At 42.0% G+C, this 27407-nt stretch overlaps 1 protein-coding gene and 1 long non-coding RNA gene across 19 annotated transcripts in view; one reads left to right on the top strand and one right to left on the bottom strand.

The window, feature by feature from the left end:
* Positions 1–218: 218 nt before the first annotated feature.
* Positions 219–27407, bottom strand: part of PTK2 (protein tyrosine kinase 2) — a 391237-nt gene continuing 364048 nt past the window's right edge. For 6 of the 12 annotated variants that reach the window (XM_043507291.1, XM_043507296.1, XM_043507287.1 and 3 more), the window contains 6 exons: positions 24856–24895; positions 24214–24320; positions 20745–20753; positions 18389–18544; positions 17443–17523; positions 2689–3969 (listed from right to left, as the gene is read on the bottom strand). In XM_043507291.1, the coding sequence (XP_043363226.1) occupies positions 3757–3969; positions 17443–17523; positions 18389–18544; positions 20745–20753; positions 24214–24320; positions 24856–24895 (606 nt within the window). In that variant the 3' untranslated portion in view covers positions 2689–3756. Of the gene's footprint in view, positions 3970–17442; positions 17524–18388; positions 18545–20744; positions 20754–24213; positions 24321–24855; positions 24896–27407 lie in introns of all 12 variants that reach the window. The other 6 variants (XM_043507295.1, XM_043507292.1, XM_043507294.1 and 3 more) reach the window with 2 other exon arrangements.
* LOC119850811 lies at positions 3968–27407 on the top strand. Of its 7 annotated transcripts, none has more exons than XR_006278631.1 (6): positions 3968–5027; positions 5127–5313; positions 10285–10334; positions 12670–12961; positions 21583–21802; positions 24478–27407. It is a non-coding gene; the product is annotated as an uncharacterized LOC119850811 (long non-coding RNA). The 7 variants fall into 7 exon arrangements; XR_006278633.1 differs by adding an exon at positions 9576–9745 and having other exon boundaries at positions 3968–5313; positions 12818–12961; XR_006278630.1 differs by adding an exon at positions 9576–9745 and having other exon boundaries at positions 3968–5313; positions 10285–10825; positions 12818–12961.

Here is a 27407-nt window from a genome sequence, read left to right as displayed (position 1 = left end):
TAAGAATTTGATTTTCACCTATAGAAGGCAAATGATAAAAATGTTGCTGTTGGACCAAAAAAAAAAAATCCATCTGCTTATACCTTAAGCAGGTCTAGGACAGAGACCATATATGCACATGTGAACTTTCACCTTATGTACAAACAAAGAAGGGCTACTGTATATGTCACTCTGTAGTCTTAAGCAGTATATTGGACTCGCATCCATACCAATGTTACTTTTCATCTTAAATAGATATCAAAGGCTGGAGCTTAGGACAAAACACCAAGGACCTGCTATCCCCCAAAAAGCTTCTGTTTTAAATTAAACCCTAACTTAGAACTAATAAATGTGACCCACACTTCTTAGGTTAAGGATATTGAACTTGAGAAAAGTGTTAAGATGAAGTTGTATTGTGCCTCTTTTCCCCCTTGCATTAAAGCTTGCAAGCTGATTAAATTATCTGAAAAGGAATTTCAGAGTTCATATAGAATACTTAAAGCTGAAAGCATTTTTTAGACCAATTCAAATTCCTGTACAAAGCTCTATTTCCTCTTGAAAAGGGTCAGGTAGCTACAATGGTTTTCTCTATCATCATAGAGCGCAATTGAACTTTTATAAAAAGTTATTCAATGCCATTTTGTGAACATCCAACCCCCTTAAAATCTTTATCTGTTGAATATGAGGGGGGAGAAACCCTGTTCAACTGACTTGAATTTCACTTTGCAACCTCAATTCTTTAAGAGATCTACAGATTAGATCAGTGGTTCTCAAACTTTTGTATTGATGACCTCTTTCACACAGAAAACTTACAAGTGCAACCCCCTGTATAAATTTAAAACTTTTAAAAAATATAAATGCTGGAGGCAAAGCAGGGTCTGGAATGGAGGGATCACAACCCCTCCATGTAATAACCTCATGACCCCAGTTTGAGAATCCCTGGATTAGATCATGTAGGAAGAAAGCCAAAATCCTTCCCGACAACAAATGCTCTGAATACAAGGGAAGGTTCAAATAAATGCCCACAAACTAAACCAAAACTTTGAAGTTGCAGTTCTATAATGAATCTTTTCAGGTTGACTTCCAGAAATCCTAAAGTGCTCTCTGTGATAGGGTCCCCCTTCTGTTTTTCTTCAGTATCTTTGCCTTTTTTAAACAAACAACTGAAAGTAGCTCAAAAAACTGGCTCATTTTTCACAGGAGCCCATCTGTAATTCCTAAATCTTTCATTTAGAAATTCAATTGTATGAAAAACAAAAGGTATTTTTAAAATAAAGTAATTAACAAGGTAAAACAATAGTGCAACTTTTAAAATTGAGACATGGCTCATTTATCCACAGCACATCCCATGTTCTACTAGTGTTAGTAGATACATCTGTGACTACCCCCGGGGGGTAAATTGGGCCAGGAAATTACCTCATTTAAAAAACAGAATTCTGAAATGTCAATTTTAGGTGAGATTCTGTGGTTTTTTAACTTGTCTTATTGTCTGTGTCCAGGAGTTTCAGATGAAGTCAGAAATCACAATGTATCTCTGACTAGTCCTGAGTTGTCAGCCCATCTTTCAGTTTATGCTCTGCACTCAGTCCCACCACTCTCACAGTACTGGATTTCAGTTTGTCTTGGGTTAAGCGCTGAGCTGCCTGAGCATATTAGCCTGAAGCAGCAAAGAAGTTGGACAAAGATCAGAGGAGTCATGAAATGCTCCTGCACTCCATCTGTCAAGGAAATAAGCAGAGTCATTAAAACAAACGTACATTTCCATGGTATTTTGGTGTTCAAAATCTGTTGCTTTTCTCAATGCAGGCTCAATTCTTTTTTTCTTGACTGAATTCATGTCTATATAGCAGGAGAATGGTAACTTCCATGAACTATGTTAAGCAACAGCCACAGTTATAAATAAGTTGACAATTGAAGAAAGTATATCCTATTTTAAAATGTATTTGAATGGAAAAGCAAATCAACCCATCCCTAGTTAAGGAGGAAGCTGAAATTTTCAGAAATAGCCCAGTTTTCAACTTTATCTTCCTGACATTTCAGTTCTGAGAAGTTTTGGTTACACAAAATTAGAAATGCATATTATTTTGATAATTTACATTAAGTTCACTTGTTTTTAATGATTTTGTAGGGTTCAAGTCCTAAATGGGTTGGCCTAGAAACTCCACATAATTTCACTGGTCTTGCTGAGATGTGCCTTAGGGTGTTTTTTGTTTTTGTGGTATTAGTGGGAAGATTTTAGCATATATAAAACAACTAGGGGTTCCTTAAAGCTGGCCTATCAAAAGATGGGAATATTGAGGAAGGGGCTCTGAGGGGAGAAAATGGCTGCTCATCCATGCTACCAGGGCAGGAACCTGTGAAGAACTGGGAAACTGAAGGATTATATACTGCTGAAAAACTTTATTTGCCTTAGTTTAAGCTATTTTTGCTTTTTTTTTTTTTTTTTTGGAACTAGTTTGTAGGAATGAATTTTTTCCTCCTTGAACATTAGGTTTGGGTGGAGAAATGCTCTGCCGAGTTGTGTGTACCTTAATGTGGAAGGATTCACCATAAGGTCAATTTTTTGGCCTTCCTCCCAACAGTGCCCTTTTGTTTTTTCAAGTCTATGTAAACTGCTGAAATTTAGAATTGATGAGAAAAGCAAGGTCACAAAACTCCCCCAAAACGCTTTGTGCTCTGCAGCATAGGAAGAAATGTTACAGCCAGGACTTCACTGGTAACACCTTTTTAATAGGTCAAAGTAACTGTACAGTTCATTATATTCTTCCTGAGAATAATTTATAACCCCCATCAAACAAAAGGGAGCATGGTGGTTTTTCTTTAACAGAACAGCTGGTATAACTGGAAAAAAATCGAAGAAAACATTCACACTGCTCTGCTGTAACTCCTCCCAGGCAAGACAGACTCAAAGATGGGTTAGTTAACTACAGTGGGTTTAAAATATTCAACATGGCTTTAATCTTTCTGTATAAATTATATAAAAATGGGAACACATATGGTTAAAGAACTTCTCTTCTAAATGTGGCTCTGAGTTGCTCTGGTACAAAGCAGCTTTTTGCTTCCAAGGAAAATAACATTTCTACAAAAAACTGGCAAGTTATTCTGGTGAAAAGACATACAAGAGTTTTCAGTTGTGTTCTACAGCTAGTTTCCAAACAAACGTTTCACACATTCACATAAAAATAAAAGGCAGAAAGATGAAGAGGGCTTTAGTTTCTTTTGAAATGACTGAAGTCTTGAAAATATAGCTTTTTTATTTTCTTTCTCTGTAAATCGTGATTAGCATATTGCGACATAAGTGTTCTAATAAAAAATTCCAGTCTGGATAGCTCGCATACTGTGGGCAAGAATTCTCAGCCCTGAGGTTTCCCAGAATTCTTCACTTCACAATATTTTTCTCCAATCTGCAGCTCGGACAGTCCTGGCTCTGAGATTATAACCCCTTGGTAATTTTAGGTAACACACATCCTATGTGATGATGTAAAATGTAATTGTTTTCCCCAGTCTCGATTCCCAAGGGCTTCTGTACAAACTTCATTCTGCGATAATGCCACATTTTGAATCCCAGACCATCTTGGCTTTATGGTAAAAACTTGGTTAAACTTTTATAATGAGAGAGAGAAAAAACCAACAGCTGTCAATCAGGTCTGATGAAGCAGGAGTCACTGGAAATCCAGGACTATGCAGGGTTAATCCTCACTGCTGGTGGAAGGCTAGATAACATCCTTACATGAGCAATATTCTTAAAAAGAATGACAAAAAATTCTTCCTCAGTGTTTAATGGGGTCTGGACTGACCAATCGTTTTCAGTCTGGCTTGATCAATAACATCCAGCAAGTTTTTGGCATCCACAGCCAGAGCATGAGCAGCTGTGAGCATTTGCTTTTTGTATTCCTGCTGCAAGCTGGTCATGACGTATTGCTGTGCCAATTTCATCTTGTTAATCAGTTCAGCCAAGTCAGAGTTCAACAGCTTCTGTGCCATCTCAATCTGGAAAGATACAAGGTTCAGTCAGGCTCTGCAGGCAGCATTTCATAGGAGACAAATAATCTGGGGTATCACACTCATGATGGAATTCCTAACAGTGCAGTGTACTCCCCCTAAGGGAGTGCTCCTTCTTTGCTGGTGAAACCTAGAGCAGTCACTATACTTTAGATACCATGTTGTGGCCTCCATCTCTGTAGCCAACACACTGGATGGGGCTGGGCAGTAGTAGTTGTGCAGACTCCAGCAGCTAATGGGTTTTGTTCACTACAAACTAGACCAAGTATTCGCTCTTTCAGGCCACTGAACAGCCATCTAGTGTTAATAACTAGAGGACATTATTCACCAGTGCTGAATTTGAACTTCTGTCCTAGACAGTGGTGCTGGAACGATTTTTATAGTGCTGGTGCTGAAGGTGGAAACCACGTATTTGGGTCGTTATTACTACTTCAAGCCATGAGCTGCGACAGCACCCCTAATTCCAGCACCTACGGTCACAGAGTTCAGATTCCTAAATCTGTTTCCAGGTTCCTAAATCATCCTGTCTCAGGCCTTTTTCTTAAAATTATCTTAACACTGATTATCTAAGCATCAATAAAATACAATAAATACAAAGGTGTACAGATATTTTAACAAACCACACAGCAGGTGGAGTAATCATTTGGAAGGGGAGAGTCACTGAGCATCTCTCATACTCAGACTCATATTCTTCTAGCATTCTTATTGACCCCTGTTCATTCAGATTTTGCAGGCACAGACGCAATGACCTGGGAAAAAATTTAACCCTGACTCACTTGTGCTCTTGTAGAATGAGTCTTCACCCCATGAGGGGGAGGAATGTTAGACAGCTTATAGCAGAGTAAGATACAGCGCAAGATCTATTTAGAGATTCTCTGAGAAGATATATCTTGACTTTGAACTCTTTCCGCTACAGCTATAAATAATCTGGGAGATTTTCTGATTGTTTTTGTCCTTTGCAGGCAAAAGGCTAAGGCTTGTCGTGTGTTGGGGGAATGACATCCGTTTTCTTTTTCAGATGCATGTGGTTTTGGAAAAAAACACAGGTAAGTGAATTGACTGTTTGTGTGAAACTCTGAAACTACTTTGTGGATGAACTTAGGATGTAAATGCTATGACTTTGTTTCTATGGAATATGGCGTAAGGTGGATTGTCATCAGTACTCTGAGACACCTTCCTGGCTGAGGTGATGGCTACCAGGAACAGAACCTTCAAGGATAGAAGAGACATGGATTCTGCCTTTCTCCTGTGTCAGGAGATTGGAAAAGGACTGAATTTTGATCGTCGACTGAGAGGACATGTGTAGGGGACTCAGGAAATAGAACTGTCTGGGTAAGTTGAGGATGATGAGAATGACTCATTTAAGAAGGAGAGCATAAAAGATTCATAGATATTAAGGTCAGAAGGGACCATTATGATCATCTAGTCCCATCTCCTGCACAACACAGGCCACAGAATCTCACCCACCCACTCCTGCGAAAAACCTCTCACCTATGTCTGAGCTATTGAAGTCCTCAAATTGTGGTTTAAAGACTTCAAGGATCAGAGAATCCTCCAGCAAGTGACCCTTGCCCCATGCTATAGAGGAAGGTGAAAAACCCCCAGGGCCTCTTCCAATCTTCCCTGGAGGAAAATTCCTTCCCGACCCCAAATATGGCGATCAGCTAAACCCTGAGCATATGGGCAAGATTCACCAGCCAGATACCCAGGAAAGAATTTTCTGTAGTAACTCAGATCCCATCCATCTAATATCCCATCTCAGGGGATTAGTCCTATTTACCTTGAATATTTAAAGATCAATTACTTACCAAAATCCCATTATCCCATCATACCATCTCCTCCATAAACTTACCAAGTCTAATCTTAAAGCCAGATAGGTCTTTTGCCCCCACTGCTTCCCTTGGAAGGCTATTCCAAAACTTCACTCCTCTGATGGTTAGAAACCTTCATCTAATTTCGAGTCTAAACTTCCTGATGACCAGTTTACATGCATTTGTTCTTGTGTCCACATTGGTACTGAGCTTAAATAATTCCTCTCCCTCCATGGTATTTATCCCTCTGATATATTTATAGAGAGCAATCATATTTCACCTCAACCTTCTTTTAGTTAGGCCAAGCTCCTTGAGTCTCCCTTCATAAGACAGGTTTTCCATTCCTCGGATCATCCTAGTAGCCCTTCTCTGTACCTGTTCCAGTTTGAATTCATCCTTCTTAAACATGGGAGACCAGAACTGCTCACAGTATTCCAGTGAGGTCTCACCAGTGCCTTGTATAACGGTAATAACACCTCCTTATCTCTACTGGAAATACCTCGCCTGATGCATCCCAAGACTGCATTAGCTTTTTTCACGGCCATATCACATTGGCAGCTTATAGTCATCCTATGATCAACCAATACTCCAAGGTCCTTCTCCTCCTCCGTTACTTCTAATTGATGCGTCTCCAGCTTATAACTAAAATTCTTGTTATTAATCCCTAAATGCATGACCTTACACTTCTCACTATTAAATTTCATCCTATTACTATTACGCCAGTTTACAAAGGTCATCCAAATCTTCCTGTAAGATATCCCGGTCTCTCTCTAAATTGGCAATACCTCCCAGCTTTGTATCATCTGCAAACTTTATTAGCACGCTCCCACTTTTTGTGCCGAGGTCAGTAATAAAAAGATTAAATAAGATTGGTCCCAAAACTGATCCCTGAGGAATCCACTAGTAACCTCCCTCCAGCCTGACAGTTCACCTTTCAGTAGGACCCGCTGTACTCTCCCTGTTAACCAATTCCTTATCCACCTTTCAATTTTCATATTGATCCCCATCTTTTCCAATTTAACTAATAATACCCCATGTGACACCGTATCAAACGCCTTACTGATATCTAGGTAAATTAGATCCACTGCGTTTCCTTTGTCTAAAAAATCTGTTACTTTCTCAAAGAAGATCAGGTTGGTTTGGCACGATCTACCTTTTGTAAAACCATGTTGTATTTTGTCCCATTTACCATTGACCTAAATGTCCTTAACTACTTTCTCCTTCAAAATTTTTTCCAAGACCTTGCATTCTACAGATGTCAAACTAACAGGCCTCTAGTTACCCCGATCAATTTTTTTTTCCTTTCTTAAAAATAGGAACTATGTTAGCAATTCTCCAATCATTCAGTACAACTCCTGAGTTTACAGATTCATTAAAAATTCTTGCTAATGGGCTTGCAATTTCATGTGCCAATTCCTTTAATATTCCTGGATGAAGATTATCTGGGCCCTGCGATTTAGTCCCATTAAGCTGTTCGAGTTTTGCTTTTACCTCAGATATGGTAATATCTACCTCCATATCCTCATTCCCATTTCTCATGCTACCATTATCCCTAAGATCCTCTTTAGCCTTATTAAAAACTGATGCAAAGTATTTGTTTAGATATTGGGCCATGCCTAGATTATCCTTGACCTGCACTTCATCCTCAGTGTTTAGCGGTCCCACTTCTTCTTTCTTCTTATTTATATGGCTATAGAACCTTTTACTATTGGTTTTAATTGACTTTTAGCTTTTCTCACTTTATCCCTACATGTTCTGACCTCAATAAGGTAGCTTTCCTTGCTGATCTCTCCCATCTTCCACTCCCTGTACACTTTCTGGTTTTTCTTTATCACTGCTCTGAGATGCTTGCTCATCCAGCCTGGTCTACAACTCCTGCCTATGAATTTTTTCCCTTTTCTTGGGATGCAGGCTTCCGAGAGTGAAGACCTAGGGCTCTTTTGGAGCATTTGCATTTTCTGTTTGTTTGAGAGGTGAACAGGTCCCTTGTATTAGTTCACCTAGAGGAAAAATACTGTCTGCCATGGAGTTGTGTCACACTCACATGTGGTCGATAGTGAAGTGTCTGCTGAGGGAGTCAACTAGCACATTCTGATCTCCTGGAAGGTAATTTGCAGACACAGTGATTTGATTGTTGATCACCAATTCCATAGGGTGACCACTTCTGCACACACAGGAATGGATCTCACTCCTCCTTGCTTGTTGATGTAAAAAGATGGTTGTTATATTGTTCAACATTTTGAGGACATGGCAACCTTGAATGAATGTAAGAAAGGCTTTGCAAGCTTCCCGGACTGCCCACAATTCCAGAATGTCCTGGTGCTTGGGAAGTCCAACTGCCCTATGCTGTGCAGTTGTCCATATGAGTCCCCCAGCTGAAAAGGGATGCTCCTATAATGATCATCCTGTCTAGTGAGGGGGAAATTAATGGCACACCTGGTGGGGATTCCTCCACCATATTAGAGAGGGTGGTACCTTGGTGGGAACAGTTATTAAGGCGTTTGTGGACTGCTTGGTAAGTACACTGTTCGAAGCCACTCTTGCAAGTAATGAAGATGGAGGCTGGCAAATGGTGTGACATAACTACATGAAGCCATATGTCCCAGGAAAGAGAGAGAGAAATTCTGAATGGTGTTCAAGGGTTTCTAATGACCTGATCTATAAGGTCATGCATCATTTGGAATCTGTCTTCTAGCAAATAAGCTCTTGCTGTAACTGGGATGGTCTGATGAAGTTTAAAGTCAGTGTTGGAGAGAGGACAGACTTTTCCAAGTTTACGCTGACGTCTAAGAGAAAAAAAGAGTTGGGGCACAGATGAGGTGAATTCTAGGCTTCTTGGCGTGTCTTTGCAACAAGAAATCAGTTGTCAAGATAAAGGAAGGTGGTGAAGCCATAACATCTGATATGGGCTGTTATTACTGAAAAGACCTTGGTACAGACCCCGGGGACAGTAGCAAGGCTGAAGGGGAGCACACTATAATGAATATGGTTGGGGCCCACCATGAATCTGAGAAATACGTCTCTGAGCAAGGTAAATGTCCACATGAAAACATGCGTCTTTCAGACCGAGAGCTGTAAACCAAATGCCCTTTTCTAGACATGGGATTATAGATGCTAGTGTGACCATGCAAAATTTCAATTTGGGAATAAAATGGGTTGAGATGGCAGAGATCAAGTATGGGTCTCCGGCCACCTTTCTTTTTGGGTACTAGGAAGTAAGTAGAGTAAAAACCCTTTCCTTGCTACTGAGGAGGTACCCATTCTACTGCTCCTCGCTGCAAGAGGAATTCTGTTTCTTATCTGAGGATCTTTTTATGAGAATGGCCCATGAAAAGGGATGGGGGTTGGAGATTTTGGAAGTAAATTGGACCGCAGAGCTGGAATGGATGATGTTTAGTACCCACTTTTCCATTGTTACTGCACTCCAGATGTGGAAAAAAGAGTGCTAGATGGACCCTCAAAGAGTATCTGGAAATCGGCAGGTGTTGGCATCACTGGTTTGCAACTCTTGAACGCCCATCAAAATTATTATTTCGATGAAGGCTGGAATGATGTTATTGCCACAGAAGGTGCAGAGCAATGGGACTTCTTGAACTCTTTGCCTTTTACTGGTGGCTCATAAGGTCATTGGTGGTAAAACTGTTGAGCCATCAATCTAGGCTTGTATCACTGTCAGTTGTCAGTTACTCTCTCTTTGCGGCAGGTGTATCTATTGCCAGAGGGTAGAGGGTGGCCCTGGAGTCCTTTACAGTATATAAAGACTCATGTCTTCTGACTAAACAGATGAGTTTTATCGAAGGGCAGGCCCCTCCATGGTGATCTGGACCTCCCTGGAAAACCCTGAAGCCACTGAAGATATATCTGCTGTATCTACTGCTGATTGAAGAGTAGTCCTGGGAACCACTTGCCTTCTTCAATGGGAGCCTGAAATTGGGCTCTATTCTCTTGTGGAAGTTTGTCAATAAAGTTTATAAAAAGACAAGAAGTACTTGTGGCACCTTAGAGACTAACAATTTTATCTGAGCATAAGCTTTCGTGAGCTACTGCTCACTTCATCGGATGCATCCGATGAAGTGAGCAGTAGCTCACGAAAGCTTATGCTCAGATAAAATTGTTAGTCTCTAAGGTGCCACAAGTACTCCTTTTCTTTTTGCGAATACAGACTAACACGGCTGCTACTCTGAAACCTGTCAATAAAGTTTATGAATTTAGAGTAATTCAGGTAATCATACCTAGCCCTCAGTGCTTGGTTATTGGCTATTCTGAACTGAAGACTAGTGGAAGTTTCTTCCCAATAAATTGAGTGGTTTACTCTTTTTATCCATCAGATTAGATCTAGGGTGTTGCCATCTAGAACTCTCCGAGGCAGCCTGGACAACCAAAGAATTAAAAGCAGGCTAAGAAAAACTAACTATTTAACTATCCAACTATAAAACTTAGCTAAAGCTACCAGATAAAAATCTAAAACTATTTACAAAATATGTATTTACAGATTGAAGAATAAATGAAGACAATGGAGATCCCAAGCCAGGCCATGTGGTGGTAAGAGGGAACAGGAGAGGCAATAGGTTTGCTCTGCCCTTCATCTACTTGGCTAGAGGAATGAGGAGAGTAGGGGCACATGCACAGACTAACGGACACTGCTTTCAAGCGTTCTCTGGAAGCATGGGGAGCATGCATACTTACAGTGGAACAGGGAGCAGCACTCAAAGAAAAAGGTTACTCACCTTGTGCAGTTAATTATGGTTCTTTAAGATGTGTCCCCGGTGGGTGCTCCACATAAGGTGCGCATATACCTCTGAAGTCCTTGGAGATTCTTCTGCTACCAGTGCCCATTTGGCCTGCACATGAGTCCTATGCCTCCTCATACCAGACACTGACGCTATATACGGATGCGCAGGTGAACCACCCTCAATTCTTTTTCCACCTTACCATCTCCACCGAGAAAGGGCCAAGGCACAGGGGAAGAAAAGGTGGGTAGCGGAGTACCCACAGGGGGACACATCTCAAAGAACTGTAATTTATTGCAGCAGGTGAGTAACCTCTTCTTTGAGTAGCGTCCCCATGGCTGCTCCACTTCAGGTGACTTCCGAGAAGTTTCCCCTAAAGGAGGAGGGAGCTTTGGAATGGAGTCCAGAACAGAAGATAACACTGCAGTACCCAGAGCTGCATTAGATTTGATGGCATAGATTAAAGCATAGTGCTTCAAAAATGTTGGTACTGAAGCCTATGTAGTGGCCCTATGTATCTCAAATAGTGGTGGATTCTTAAGCAACAATGTAGATCTTGCTTGTAACCTGTTAGAATGTGCTATCACCCTTTGAGGGGGATGAATGCTTGTGGTATCATATCAAGTGATGATACATCCAAGTATCTAGCTTGATAGTCTGAGCTGAAATTGTGGATCCCTTGGATCTACCTGTGAAGAAGATGAACAGCCTGGGTGACCTTTGAAATTGCATGGGCCTATCCAAGTAGAAGGCCTGAGCCCTTCTAACATCCAGGGTATGAAAACAGGACTCCTGTGGTTCTGGGAAAAACACTAGTAGATGAATAGATTGATTAAAATGGAACTTCAAGGGAACCTTAGGTAAGAATTAAGGATGTGGGTGTATAGAAACCTTATCCTTGAACAATACAGTAAAGAGAGGATCTGCCATCAAGGCATCAAGCTCCCCAACTCTACGAGCTGACACAATGGCTATAAAAAAGGCCATCTTCATAGATAAATGGAGTACAAAACATGTTTCCATAGGGTTAAATGGATGTTTCACAAGGTAACAGAGTATAAGGCTGAGGTACCGGGTGGAGGGGGTCTCTATTCTGGGGGTAGAGCAGGGTGGGGAAATTGTTTTTCCTGTCAGGGCCATTGACCCTCAGAAAAAAATCAATCACCGTCCATACAGCCCCGTGGGGGAGCATGGAGACTTGGGGCTTCCCCCTGCCGCAGCCCCCACTCACTCCACTCCCATCCCTCAGTCGCTTGCTCTCCCTCACTTTCACTGGGTTGGAATGTGGGAGGGGGTGAGGGCTCTGGGGTGGGGCCAGAAATGAGTGGTTCAGGGTGTGGGAGGGAGCTCAGGGGTTTGAGGTGCAGGAGAAGGCTCTGGGCTGGGGCCAAAGGGTTTGGCGTGTAGGAAAGGGTTGGGGCAGGTGCTGAAAGGGAATTAGGGTTTGGGAGAGGAATTTGACCTGGGGCAAGGAGCTCAGGGTGTGGGGCTCTGGCCAGGAGGTGCTTACCTCAGGCAGCTCCTGGTCTGCGGCACAGCGGAGCTGAGGCAGGCTCTCTTCCTGCCCGGGCTCCGTGCTGCTCCTGGAAGTGGCCGCCAAGTCCGGCCCCTAGGCAGAGGCACGGCCAGGCAGCTCTGTGCAGTGCTTGCCCCTGCAGGTGCCGCCCTTCAGCTCCCATTGGCCACGGTTCCTGGCCAATGGGAGATGAGGAGCCAGTGCTGGGGGCAGCACACGGAGCGTCCCTGATCACCCCTGTGCCTAGGGGCTGCAGGGACATGCCAGCTATTTCTTGGAGCTGCATGGAGCCGACTGGACTTTTACTGGCCTGGCAACCCTGGCTTCCCTCCACAGCAGGGGAAGCCAGTGCTCACAGCTCCAGTGCTGTGGGAGGGGGGGAGAGGAGAGGAAGGGTGGCACTGAGACTCAGGGCTTCCAGTCTGTGACGTGGAGACTTTAAGCAATGGGCTGGATCTGGCCCGTGGGCCGTAGGTTCCCCACCCATGGGGTAGAGATTGCCCAAACACTTAATAAACTTAGATAACACAGGATGAGCAAATATGGAAAAGCCCTCTATAGTTGGATGAAAGACTGATACGGCGGGCAAATGGACCTTAACTGAGCTCACTGTTAACCCCAATTTCTTCAGATCCATCAGATAATCCAGGATTACTGAAAGAGGCAGGAAGCAGCAACGACAGCACCAATGGAAGAATCTCTTCCATTTTTGCAGGTAAGGAGGACAGGCTGACTTCTTCGAAATATTCAGTAACACCTGTTGTACTTCCTCTGAGCAGGAGGATTTTAACCCTGAGAACCATTGAGGAAACATGCCTGAAAGCAAAGATCGGGGTGAAATGAAGCATGCAACCCACATCCTGTGAGAGGAGATAAGGAGTTGTCACGGGTTTGATCAGTGGATGGACGCATAGATGAAGCAGGTAAGGATACCAAGCTTTTCTAGGTCAGGTTGGTAATATAAGGATAATCCTGGTTCTGTCCTGTCTGATTTTGTTCATCACCCTGAGTACTAGTGGACTCGGAGGAAATGCACAGAGCAAACCCTTCTTCCAAATGGAAGGCATGCATCCCCCAGTGAGTGGTGGCTCAGACCCACTCTTGAGCAGAGAAGAGGGCACTTCTTGTTCCTGGAGGTGGCGAAGAGATCCACCTCCAGGAGACCCCTTCTTCGGAATAAGTTGTGGAGGACTTCAGATTCTAGCTCCCATTTGTAGTCCTGTGAGAAGTGTCTGCTGAGAACATTGGCTGTAGTGTTTTGAATGCCTGGGACGCCCAGAAATTTGGATCTGATGAGCTATGCACCAGTTCCATAGCTTGGCACACAGAGGAGGATCTTGCTCCTCCCTGCTTGTTGATGTAGATCATGCAGCACATGTTGTCCATCATGGCCCGGACTGATTTGAAGAGAAGTAGGAAATAGAAGTAGGCATTTTGCTCAGCCCTCAGCTCCAACAGATTGATGTGGAGATTAGTTTTCTAAGTTGTCCACCGACCCTAAGTTGAGAGAGCATTGAGATAAGCTCTTCATTCCAACAGCGATGTGTCTGTTGTTGAAGTTTGTGATAAAGGTGGGTGACAGAAGGGAATGCCCATGCAGACACTGAGTTGATCTTTACATTAAGACAGGGAGCTCCTCACTTGTAGAGGAACCATCACCTGCCTGTCCAAGGTGTGTCTGACTGAAGAATAGGTTGTTCTGAGCCAACCTTGAATTTCAGCGAAGGCATAGCGTTGTGTGATCGGTCATCTAAGTGCAAGCTGCCATGTGTCCCAGAAGCTGAAGACAGTTCCTTATAGCAGTCCAAGGACTCCCCTGAATTGTCCATACCAAATCTGACAAACTTACGAACATATCTAAGAGACGAAAGACCCTCAGTCAAAGATTCCAAAGAAGCCCCTATAAACAATCTTCTTTGGGGGTTAACATGGATTTGCTTATATTGAGCTGAAGACCCGACTCTTGGAAAAGAGCAAGGGCTGTCTGGGTAGAAGACAGAACTGCTTTGTAAGAATGGCCCTTGAGTAGCCAGTCGTCAAGGTACAGGAAGACTAGGATGTCCTCTTGTTGGAGGTAAGCAGCCGCTATTGCCAGGGCTTTGGAGAACAACCTTGGGGCACAGGATAAACCGAAATGAAATGCTCTGTATTGGAAATGATCCTGACCTACAGTGAACTGTAGATATTTCCTGTGGGAAGGGCGCGTATCATTATATGGAAATAGGCATCTTGTAGGTCGAGGGCTGAAAACCAATCCCTCTTCTCCAATGAAGAAAATATAGCTGCCAGAGTCACTATACTGAACTTTTGAGGCTTTACAAACTTGTTTGGATGTCTTAGATTTAAGATCAGCTTCCACTTTCCACCCTTCTTTGGTATGAGGAAATGCTTCAAGTAAAACCTCTTGACCCTGTGAGGGGGAGAGACTGGCTCTATTGCTCCTAACAGGAGAGGACAGTTCAGCTCCTGTGTTAATATAAACCCCACGAGGAATTGAAGAGAGAGAGTGCTGTAAAATGGACGGTATAGCTTGATGTTATGACTTCTGTGATTCACTTATCTATAGTAGCTCATCTCCAGGAATGCTGGAAATAAGTAATGTGGTCCTAAAGGGAACGTGGTAGGCAAATTGGTGCAGCTGTAAAACCAGATGCATTTGAACCCTCGACTGGCCCATCAAAATTGCTGCTTTGAACATTGTTGTGTGGTTGCGAAGGGTGAAAGAACCCCTCTTTCTCGGAAACTTATGTATTTTTCTGTGGGGTTTGGTGGATCTATGGAATCCAGAGAACTGAGCAGGATGCAGTCTCTGGGCAGTTCGTGACCTAAATGGTCCCATATTTGTAGGTGTATATATGCCCAAGGAGCGTAAAGTGGCTTTAGCATCCTTCAGTGTATGGAAGGACTCATCTGTGGTCTCCAAGAAAAGCTTATGACCAATGAAGGGGAAGTCTTCAGTGGTGTTCTGTACTTCTTCCTGAAATCCCAAAAGCTGGAGCCATGATGGCCTGTGCATAACTACTGTTGTGGAGATGGATCTGGCAGCAGTGTCCAAAACATCCAGGTATGCTTGAAGAAAGGTCCTGGCAATAATTGGCCATCTGAAATGATGGACTGGAATTGCTCTCTATGTACCTATGTCAGGTGTTCAATAAAGACCATCAATCTATTCTAGTTTGTGAAATTGTATTGGCATCTGATAGTTTGCGATCCTGAACTGCAGGGTTGCCGATGAACAGGACTTCCATCCAAATAAATCCAGTCTCTTTTGGTCCTTGTCATGTGGAGTAGACCTGGAGAAGCGTTGCCTGCCCTGTTTGTTTACCGCATCCACTACTAGAGAGTTAGGTGGAGGGTGGGAGAATAAGAAATCAGAGTCCTTAGGGGGAATAGAATACTTATCTGCCCTTTTACACGTTGGTGGAATAGTAGAAGTTGTTTGCTACACAGCCTTAGCTGGATCCAGGAGAGCCTTGCTGATGGGTAACGCCACCCTGGAGTGTGCTGCTGACTGTGGGATATCCAACAGCTTGAGTCGTGAATCCCTGACCTCTTCGAGTGGAATTTGAAGAATGTCAACTATCCTCTTTATAAGATCTTGAACTTGCTGAAAATCACCAGCCGGCACCACAGCTTCATCTGGAGACAAGGATGAGATCGGTGGCCTCTTTATTCACCCTGGCCTCCTGTTCCTCAAATGTGTCCTCCTGTGTGGTTGGGGAGGAGAAGACTGAGCAACCCTAGTCTCTCTTTGAGATGGTACTGGTGGTCTGGAGAATTGTTGTTGGTAAGAAGTCCAGGGATCCCAGTATCGCCACCAGAGAGGAAGCCCGTACAGGAGTGGGGGTGGCATGCAGAGTTGGTTACATCACCTTTGGTGGCAGTTGCGATCTTCCCTGTAACTGTCAAAGAATGAGTTCCTGACAGGATATGTTTGGGAACACTAGACTGAAAGAAGAGACCAACTGGAAGTCCCCTTAATTCTCCTCAACATCGTTCAATGGAGGAGCCCACATAGAAAAGGGTGAAGAGTCCTGCAGTTCTGTGGGATAGTATAGTCTTGAGACTGTGGTCGTGGTACCAAAAGATGCTCGATAGCCATGTGGACTGAGAATTCTGCAACATCCATTATGGACAGGTCTCTCACATATCTACACCCTTGCGGTATTGAGTAGGGAATTGGTACTGACACGGTAGCCAAAGATGATGGTACTGTGAATGGCAGGTGTACTGATGTAGGTGTCAATGGAGTTTGGCAGTGTTACTTGCTCAGTACCAATGGTGCTGAATGGACAGGTGCCAACAGTGGGACTGAGTCTGACAGTACCAGATCAGGGTGCTTACGCTTGCCCTCCTTATCCCTGAATAGAGGTATAGAAGCCCTCTTGGAGCCATGTCTCTCTCTCTCAAGCTCCAGGGCTTTCCTGCTCTGCTGGCCTTGGCGGAGGAGTTCTTCAAGTCAACAGGACCAAGCCAAGAGGTCGAAACTTTGAAGGCTATAGATTTTACATGGGATTTGGGCTTTTTTGGAGTAGGCTCCTTCAGATGAGAGACCATACATCTCTTTTTGGAAGCCCTCTAAGAAGCCCCCAATGACCTCCTGTTCTTCGGAGAAGCCTGTGCCAAGGTCACTGGATCTGTGCAGAGACAGATATACATGGGGCAGGTCCCCTAACCTGATTCAGATGCTGATCAAAGTGAGTGCTCCATCAATAACAATCTGAGCTTAATCTCCCTGTTCTTCCTTGTCCTTGACTTGAGAGCGGGCAGAAATTGCAGTTTTGGGAGAAATGGGACTCCCCCAATCAACCATAGCTCACAGATATGGCCTCTCAGCATGAGAGGGACCGTCTGAAGCCTGGCAACCCAGGCATTCCCTGCCAAGACTCTCCAAGGGAAAAAAGAGAGGAGAAGAAAAAACAAACTAAGTATCCTCTCACTACTAACACTTACTAAGTAATTATAACTACTATTAACAACCATACTAACAAAACTTAATGAACATCTATAGGAAGAATGTGAAATGGCCGAGGCATGCTCACGGTGAGCAAGTTCGAGCTCTGTCTCAGGCCAAGGCAGCAGAGATGGAGCTGAGGGTGGTTTGCCCGCACATCCCTATATAGCCTTGGTGTCCTGCACGAGGAGGCATAGGGCACAAGTGTAGGCCAAACAGGCACTGTTAGCAGAAAAATCTCCAATTTAGGGCTCAAGGCACATGTGCATCTGAAATGGAGCACTCATGAGAACACTACTTGAAGGTGTCGGTATGTGAATAAATTAAAAGGATCTAGTATTTTAATATTTATAAAAGCTCATGATACAATACATGTCCCAATAATTATCCTAGTTGAAAATGACTTGACACTTAATGTACTGAATCGGATATGAGCAAATCCTTACATACCTCTCGGTGAGTGCTTGCAGGGAGCACTGGAATGGTCTCATCTACTGTTGCCAGTAAAGTTCGTAGTGCCAAACCAACTTCCTAATAAATTAAAAAAAACAAATAAAAAATCAAAGTGACATTATAACAGGACAAAGTGCAGCACAACAATGCATCAATATTTTCCGATTCGATTATGCCCTTTCAGCATTATTTTATTTCTTTCATCTTAGGTATGTCATTTATGCCCATGGATACAATTACATCTCTTAACCAGGTTTCAGAGTAGCAGCCGTGTTAGTCTGTATTCGCAAAAAGAAAAGGAGTACCCGTGGCACCTTAGAGACTAACAAATTTATTAGAGCATAAGCTTTCGTGAGCTACAGCTCACTTCATCGGATGCATTTGGTGGAAAAAACCTATTACATCTTTAAAAATTATTGTGGATGTCAAAGGATTTAGGTTGAGAATTTCAAAAGCTCTCAGTATTGGCCTAACTGCTTTGACCACTGACCAAAATGAGAGCAGAGCAATGCTGCTAAGCAATTTTGAAAATTCCACCCTGAATTTTTTTCTTTCATAAAATGGAAAAATGGCTTAACCAGAGAAAACACATATACGCAGCAAACTGACAGTGACTGAAGTTTGTCAAAAGATCAATTTAAAAAAAATCCACTTTTTCTTTGTAAAAAGTAAAGAAATTGCTGCAGACCACATTCAATTCTTCATGATCATAGACAGTCTTGCGTCAACTACTGATTGTAATGATTTTTCAATATCCTTCAAAGCACCCCTGTCCTGATAATGAAAATAATGCATGCACAGACGCAGACAGGTGTGTTTCTACTCACAAGCTTTCCAATGTTACGCAGTTGTTCTATTTTATGCATTGACAACTACGGTGCCAGTCAGGATAGAAATAAAAGAATGATTAAAGAAAATGACCATGGGCACATGGTCTTCTTACCTTCACCATGGGCACATACTCCTCTGGAGGGGCAGGCTGGATTTTACTGGACATTTCTATTACAGCTTTCACCAGTCCAGTTACATTCTCATACACCTTGTCATTGGAACGATCCAAGTTGGCAGTGGGGGGAGGGCTGATTTCCTGTGGCTGAAGCTAAGAGCAAAAAAAGATGCTGTTTTTCCTCTCTTTCCCCAAGAGATGGTGCTAGATACTTCAGAAAGTCAACAGAATTCAGGATGTAGTTTGCTGATTTAAGAAAAGTCCTTCCCTCCACACCCCCTGAAAATGTACCCAGGGTTCTTTTTGATTAAGCATTGCTGTCAAATCTGAAGATATTTAAGTCTAATTATTTTTTGACTGAGTTTGGTTAGTGAAATGAAGTTGAAGGAATTTTACACCATGAATTCTTTGAAGAGCTCCCCTTATGACTCGCTGGACAGAACAAGCAGCATTGAGAGAATCTGGGAATGAGAAGTACCAAAAAATATTTACAGCATGTTTAAAATTCCTTAGAGGTTTTCAACTGCAGAGATTGTTCCCTCTGAAATTTTGCAAGAATTCACCTTCAGGGCACGAATGAATTTCATGGTGCAAGTTTTAGGGAGCAAATTGTTCAACCTGACCACTTGGTTTTCAGACCCCTCATTTTCTCAGCAAAAACTTAGATCATATTTGTTTTGATATAGGAACTGGTAATTCACACATTTACCTGCATGGCCAAAAATACAGTTTTTCCTGAAAGATAAAGAACTTGACTCTTCACTGCCTTGCACCTCATGAAGTCATTTACACCTGTGCAAATAGATGGGGCACACTGCCAAATCATAATTCTTTGCTTTACACCCACTTTTTACTTAATCTCTCTGGGTGCAAATAATAACACAAAGCTCAAGACAATGGAGTATCAGAGCCTAAATTTTCAAACAACTGTTTCGATCCCTCACAGCTACGTCAAGGATAAATTGTTAGCAACATATGCAGCAGCAGAGAGGAAGAGTACTGCAGTGTATATTACCAAACTTTTTGTTAGTGGAATCCACATGGAACATTAAGGAAAATGAAAATTTATTTATTTTACATGCTCACGATTAAAGCACTGCCAATGCAGCTAAGATTCAACTGTTTTAAATATTTTCTCTCTGGTAGATCAGAGAAATACCAGGCTATATCCTGCAATCCTTAACTCAAGCAAAACTCCCATAGATCCCCAGCTAGGCTAAAGCTGAATCCAAGCAAGACTGAGGTGATCCTGATAGGAAGAGGAACAGATTTCGAAATACTCTGTAAAACCCCCCACTCTCAACAGCATCTGCCATTCGATTGTAAGGCTAGTCTACAACCTTGAAGTTTTTTTAGATACCTCAATGGTACTGGATGACCAAAGCCATTTTGTAGCAAAAAACGTCCACTTCCATCTGCAACTGAGTAATATTCTGCTCTGTGGAACAGAGACCTGGTCACAGGGATCCAAGCATTTGAGACTTCCAGGTTTGATTATGACAACCCACTATATCTAGGAATGAAGCCACAGACCCTGAAAAAGCTCTAACTGGTATAAAACAGAGCACTCCATCAAGTGTATCAACACAGCTCATTGTGGTTACATTACCCCAGAGCTCTGCTCTCTACACAGGCTCTCCAGGGAATAGAGTTCAGTTCAATGGTTCTATCCCGCTATTCAAAGCCCTCCATGAAATTGACCCCGGCTATCTAGATTGCCATTCCTTCTGTAACCATGGCAGGAAGCAGGAGGTTCATGACTGTAGAAGGAGGACTGTTCGTAGGAGCTGGGCTCACACTATGGACCTTAGTCCCTGAAAAGAAAAACGACTGTGACCCTCACCACTTCCAAAGTAAAATGCAAAACTCAATTCCGTGGCTTAGCTTTCCCTCAACAAATTCTCATGCCCATTCACACACAAATGTAAAAAAGCGAACAAAAAGCTATTTAAGCTTAAGTCTACAGAGTGGAAAGAAAAAAACCCAAAACCTAATTTGTATTTTTAAATACCTGGGAAGCACTCACATACTACAGTGATGAGGCCATAGCAATGCCTAGGCACTTTGCCTGAGTAAGGAATCCAGGATTTAGCACAGAGTAATCCAGTTTTGTTGCATTCCACTACGTAGGTGCTGATAGAAAATACAAGGATAAAGCATCCATCTCTTACATTGATGGGAAAATGAATATTGTTATTGGTTATGCTGATGGTGCAAGGTTGTGTGAATTCTAATACATTTCAGTGACACTGTAGTAGAAATTAAACACTTAATCATCTCTATTGTCAAGTCACATGCAAAGCCATTTGTGAATAGCACGCACACACCACAAACACATACACTCTGTGCTTACCCTCCATGGCTATTGTTGAGCAGAATATGTGGGAAGGTTAAAGAAATTTACCAAAGGAAGGGAAAAAAAGAAAAACAATATTAATAAAATGCAGCAGGAAAAACCCCAACAAAACAAGTGCAGTAACAAGAGATCAGTTAAAAAAAAAGCCTGCAACAAAAATGCATTCATAACAATTTTGGCTGGCTCATGTTAGATATTGGTCCATTTGTTACGGAAGCATAATGTCTGAGCAATCTTCTTAGCACCCCCGCACAGGAAATGAAGTTATTTGCCATGCACTCATGCTTACATTTTACAAAATAAATGGGGAAGAGGACATGCAAAGCTTGACAGGAACAAACCAATCTGGCAAATAGCAAAGCAGTAAATGGAGTTAGGGGTCTTTTTCATAGTAGGAAAGTGTACCAGGTGAAGTGCTGGTATTTTTTAACACAGCTAATAATCCATTGCTTGATAGCTCAGGCAGAGGTTGCATAATTCTTGCTTGAAGATTTGTTTTTGAAGTCCTCATAGTGGGAAATATTTAGTCATCTAACTGTACTGCTCTTGTTCATGAAGATTCTTGGTTAAGACTGTGGTTACAAACTACTGAGACACCATTTTGGACTGATTACACACAACTCATTTGATTCCTTTGGCTGGGTCTTGGAATCACAGAATAAGGGTATCTGTAGTTCTTGATACTTAATTTTTTTCTCTTTGCTGTTTCTATAGCCAATAGCAACACTGTTCCACCGCAAACTAAACAGCTAGGGTTATCTTCACAAGGTTGGCTGACTTCCCCTGAACAAGTAACTGTATACTGTACATTTTTTTGATGCCTCTCTCCCCACAGGCTCCAGGGATTAAGAACCTCAAGTCTTGTCATTTTTACTTGAATTCTGGCATTATGGAAAAGCGAGTTAGGAATTTATAAGTTCAACCAGCACAATTTGCAAGAGACTCACTTCTTTATCATATTTTTATGCACTAATGATCCCAGGAAAATCTTCTTTTTAACTTGGAAGACTTTGACAAAGCCATGTTGTATTCAAATACAAGCCTCCCAAAAGAAGGTAAGACAAACCAGTTTCAGGAAAAACAGACTCTCAATGCAGAAAATTAACACAAAACTATTTTTCTTCTGAAAAGAAACCAATAGCTCTAGCCACTGAGAATCTGTGCATCTTTTATTAAATCTAATGTCTCCAATTACCTTTGCATTGTAGTTTTTGTCTGGCCTGGGTGTCAAAGGTATATTTTTTCTGCAAATATTTTTAATGTTCATCAAGTGTTAGTATTTATAAGGGAATTTTAGACAGAAAAGCTGAATTTAGTAACACATCTGTTATTGCTTTTTACATTTTCTGAGGTTTGGCAACTTGAAAAGCACTGGCATCATTTTATAATAAACAATCTAGCTCTAAGTGGCCAGTTCTGTTCATTTATGCTGATTCTGAAGCATTCAGATAATCTCAGAACAAAAAACAAGAGAGAAAGAATCTTGTGGAAATAGTTCATTTTTGCTAAGCGTACGACTTCAATGGTTTGTTTTGTATTTCCCAGCTGGGGATGAACTGGGTTTCCGTATTTTTTTTAGAACTATAAAACAGATATCACTAACCATACCAGCAATGTCCACTTCTGCAAGGGAATCCAGGTCTTCATTGCAGACTTGGGAAGGCTAGGATTGAATAACTGAGAGTTTCTCTTTTCCCTTGAGGCATGTTTGTAAAACTTCACTTCAGTTGTCCTTGCATTATATCATCATTTATTTGTATTATGGCAGCACATAACTTATATGGCTTTGTGGGAGCTTATGTTGGACAGTGCAAGTTTAGCTATAATATCTTCTTCACCTTTTCCCTCTCAGGATATTGTTGGAACAGAAAAATATCTGTTGCCACTCTTTTGATGGCATCAGCTGAGAAAGTGGAGGCAGGGGAGGGAATGCAGTTGCCTGAGGATTCTGGGTCAGTAATATTACAACAGGAGAAATCAAATTTTCATGGTGCCATATTTTACTCCAGAGATGAAAGGAAAGGATGTCAGGAATAAAACACCACACTGCATAAAGTTTGTTTCACTGTTAAAATATCACCGACCCAGAGTTCTCAGGCAGCATCATATATTGCCCCTGAAAAACTGCTCCCACTGAGAACAGCTCCAGCCTCTTCCATTTCAGGAGGCACAGAGGCCACTTGAGTTTCAACTTCCTGATAATTTACAAGGCAAACAAATCCCCAAAAGCAGTGAACAGACATGTTTAAAGGTGACCTGTATGTTAAGAAACAAATCCCAATTACGTCAGCCCCTAGAAAAGGGGCACATGCAGCTTTCTTGTGCTTTAGGCCAAACTGCGGCATCCACTCCACTGGGATGCTCCAGAGCGCAGAGTTTTGCAGTGTCAGAGCCACCATGGAATCCCACTTGGGGGTGAAGGGATCAGGTGATTGTTTAGTATATGGAGCAGTTCTGTACAGTTTCATATGTTGCTATTTCATCTCTATTAGAGATGAAACAGTGAACAAGAAAAACTTTTAAAAACCACATTGTATACTTAGATACACCATTTACTGGGCCCTTCCCCACAACCCCTTATCAGGGCTCTAGGGCAGTGGTTCTCAAAGCCGGTCTGCCGCTTTTTTCAGGGAAAGCCCATGGCAGGCCAGGCCGGTTTGTTTACCTGCGGCGTCCGCAGGTTCGGTTGATTGCGGCTCCCACTGGCTGCGGTTCGCCACTCCAGGCCAGTGGGGGCTGCGGGAAGTGGCGTGGGCAGAGGGATGGGCTGGCCGCCCTTCCCGCAGCCAGTGGGAGCCGCGATCAGCCGAACCTGCAGATGCAGCAGGTAAACAAACTGGCGTGGCCCGCCAGGGACTTTCCCTGAACAAGCGGCGGACCGGCTTTGAGAACTACTGCTCTAGGGCAGCTATGACATTGCAGCAAGAAGCATGCTGGAACATCACAGCCGAGAGGGGAACAAGAAAAGAAGTCCAATGTCTCACGCATCCTCATGAGCAGAGGCATGCACCAAACCACTATGTTAATAATCATAACATTATTGAAATAAATAGAATTGTGGTTATGCTATTTGCTTTCCACCAATTAATATCACTCTGATAAGCTGGAAGAATGGGCAGTGAGAATGGTCTCTTGTACCCCACATATCAGTTGCTCTTCAAGCTGGAAGTAATGGCAAATGAAACTCCAACAAGCACAATGGCAGGTGAAGGGAGATGGATGGGGGAGGGAGAGTATTATTTTCAGGAATTCTTGTTCCAAACAAGGTCCGATTGGAAGGAGATGCAAAACCACAATAGCAAACAGCCAGTGTGAATATGTCCCACAACAACGTATTCAGTTACAAGCTTCAATTTTGTTTTCACTTTCAGCATCAGCTCCCACATTAGTAACTGCTGATGGTTCTTTTTTGGTGCATAATGAGCAATTAGTTAAAACATACTTCATTTGACACTGAGCAATGTACCTTCACTCCTTCATTGTAGCTGTCCACAGGGCTGTTGAGACTGGCAAGACTACCCAAATGGCTGGGGGCTCCAGGACGAGGTGGTTTCTTTGGCGGTGCTGCATGATCTAGTTAACAATATATTTTGCACACCTTACAAAAGGACTAAATTTATTATTGACTTTATAACATTTTGGAAAGGTATTCAGCACATTAAATAAGTTTGTTCTATTTCCATTTATGAAAACTCCATCTGCCAAACTATGCTTCTTATCTTTATTTCAGCTAAAGGAAGTCAGAGTCTAAAAGATCCCAGTCGTCTTTTTTTCAAGCCTTGAAACAATGAAGATAACAACGTGAACATTTTAATAAAGCCTCAAAAATCTCAGCCACAAATTTGAAAATTCTGTGGCCAAAAGTTTGGCGTTTAAATAAAATCAGCCAGGACACCTCCCAAAACAATTAATAGATGTTGTGAGTGCTTACCACTTCTGAAAATCATGCCAAATTGTATTTAGATGCCTAACCTCAGGGTATCCAATATTGGCCTAGATTATTATTTACTACTGTGGCAACTAATGCAATTTCTGAGATGAGAAAAAAAGCATCAAGGATCAGGAACTTGAGTGTTCATGCTGATTATATAGTAAATGTATGGCTTACCTGGTTTACCCACAGGCTGATATATGTGCTGGTTACCAACCTGTAAAAGAAAATTTAAGATTAGTATTCTAGTTATTACAGCTACAGTGTTTATAACTCAGGATCCTCATCTGAAACATTTGTTGTTGTAAGCGTAGCCATTAGAGTTATCCAATTTCTTTAAGATTTCCAGTCACAGACATTCCAAAAGTATTTCCCCTGCTCCCCCCGCATTACTTGAAGGTATCACGAGACACATATTGCTTCCAACTACAATTTCAGATAACATTACTTAGGATAAAAACGTTCATTCATCTTGTGTTGTGCTGCTCACAACCACATTGGCCTTTATTTGTATTACTAATAGTTTGTCCTTGCAAGGCTGATACTGGCATTAGTCAAATAGAATGGCACATTTACCACATATTTAGTTCTCTATCTAAAGATAATTTTTAAACAAGTTGTGGCTGTTAACAGAAAAAATTGTAGCAGAACAGTTAGAAGACTGCATGCCTAGAGTCTTTTCTATTGCTATGGTTTATATCAGATTAAACAGACTTTTAGAAATTCACAGTAAAAACAGAATAAATAAAAGATACTCTACTTATTAATTTGGAAATTCTTTATATTGGATTGAAATTAGTTGCCTTGCATATTATATTTAGCTTACTGTCAAGTCAGAGAGAAATCTGTTTAGTCAGAACGGAACAAATGCTTTATATGAGACTTGCAGTTGCCTTCTTGAAAAACAACAATCTAAATACACTCATATGTTTTATGAAAGAGCTTCTGCAGATTGGGGTTTCTTTTGCAAATTAAAAATGTTGACATAGCTACAGTTGTCAGTTAAGCACAGCAATAAAACATCTCAACAGGACATTTATTTATTAAGTGAAAATCATTCTGAAACAAGATGCATATCTATACGGTAAAAAGACTGGAAAGAGATTTAAAGTCTCAATTGCATTAAATCTAAGGGGAGCTGCATTTTCAACACTTTAAAAAGAACTAATTTTGAGAACTGAGGGTTCACCTAAGCTCATGCAAAGACACATGAGTTCTTGCATGAACTCACCATTAGCTATGGATGAATCCAGTATAAATAATAGAGTGCTAATTAATTCACATGCCCAAATTAGCTGTTACTAATGTAACCTCAGCAATCAAACTTGATTTTGCAGTGTGTGTTAGAGAACATCTGTGCTTACAAATCTCTCTCTCTTAGGTACTCACATGGCCCACATTACTGTAGTGACTGAGCACCTCAGAATCTTTAAATTATTTATACTTCCATCACCTCGGTGAGGTAGGGAACTATTACCCCCATTTTAGAGACGGGGACTGAGGAACAGAGACATTAAAGGACTTGCCTAAGGTTGCAAAGGAAGTCTGTGGCAGAGCAGGGAATTGAACCTGGGATTCCCGAGTTCCAGGCTAGTGCCCCAGCGAATGGATTATCCTTCCATTAGCAAAGCTAACGGGATAAGCAGCACTAGAGACAGCAATGCAGTATTTATCCAAAAGAAGTTTTGTCAGGTCTGCCTTATACCAGCTGCCTTATAAAAGCTCAATTTAACCAAACCAGAGGTTGCAACATTCGCAGAAATGAATTTTATGGTATTAAAATTAAAGGCAGAGATGGCAGTGACAGCTATAGTTAAAGTTGTCCAACACTTTCCATTATAAGACCCTGTTTCCAGCTGCTTAAAACTTGGCCAAATTTTAACCATGTGGTCTGAAAATTTCCATGCTGGGTCTCTGCCTCATATTTGCAGAAGTACTGAACACTCATAACTGCAAGTGAAGCCCACTGGAGCTGCGTTCTAAAGTATTCTGAAAAATCAAGCTCTAGCCATCTCAAGCCGAGCACCAAAAATTAGTGAATACTTTTAGCTTTTATCATTTTGTGCTTCAGCTCCCCCTGCTGTAAAATGGGGATAATTTCCCCACCTCACCTCATCTGGGAATGCAGGCTCAGTAGTTTGAGTTTTACATATAGTGTATTTCTCATTTAGGGCCCAAGCAGACATCCTGGGATCAAGCAGCCATGAGAAGCAAAATTTATTAAAGGGGATAGGGGGAACCGAACTTTGGTGTCCACACATTGTGGGTGAGTGCTCTAACCACTAGGCTAAAGGTTACAAGGAACCATCTCTCCCACCACCTCCTGTTGGGGCTTAAGTGTGTGCTAGGTGACCTGGTGCCTAAACTGAGGCTGCTGTGCACATGGCAGGCGGCAGATCTTTAGATGCCATGGGCACTTTACCAGCAGAAATTTAGGTGCCTACAGAGATAGGCAGCAGCTGGGCAGGGGTTTTGAGGATCTAAATTTTGGATTTAGGTATCTGAAGTGGCAGTTAGGTGTCTTAATCCCTTTGTGGATCTGTCTCAAAGTCCCTCTCCCCTATAATATTTAAGTGATGAATGAGCACAGTAGAATCTCAGAGTTTTGAACCACACAATTCATTTGGAACCTGAATCAGGCAGCAGCAGACTCACAAAAAAAAAAAAAGAAAAGCAAATACAGTACAGTAATTACATTACTGTGTTAAATGTAAACTAAAAAAAATAAA

This window comes from Dermochelys coriacea, chromosome 2 (assembly GCF_009764565.3).
Source record: "Dermochelys coriacea isolate rDerCor1 chromosome 2, rDerCor1.pri.v4, whole genome shotgun sequence".
Classification (NCBI taxonomy): Eukaryota; Metazoa; Chordata; order Testudines; family Dermochelyidae; genus Dermochelys; species Dermochelys coriacea.
Note: the sequence above shows the minus strand (reverse complement) of the source record. Positions and strands in the feature narration are given on the sequence as shown.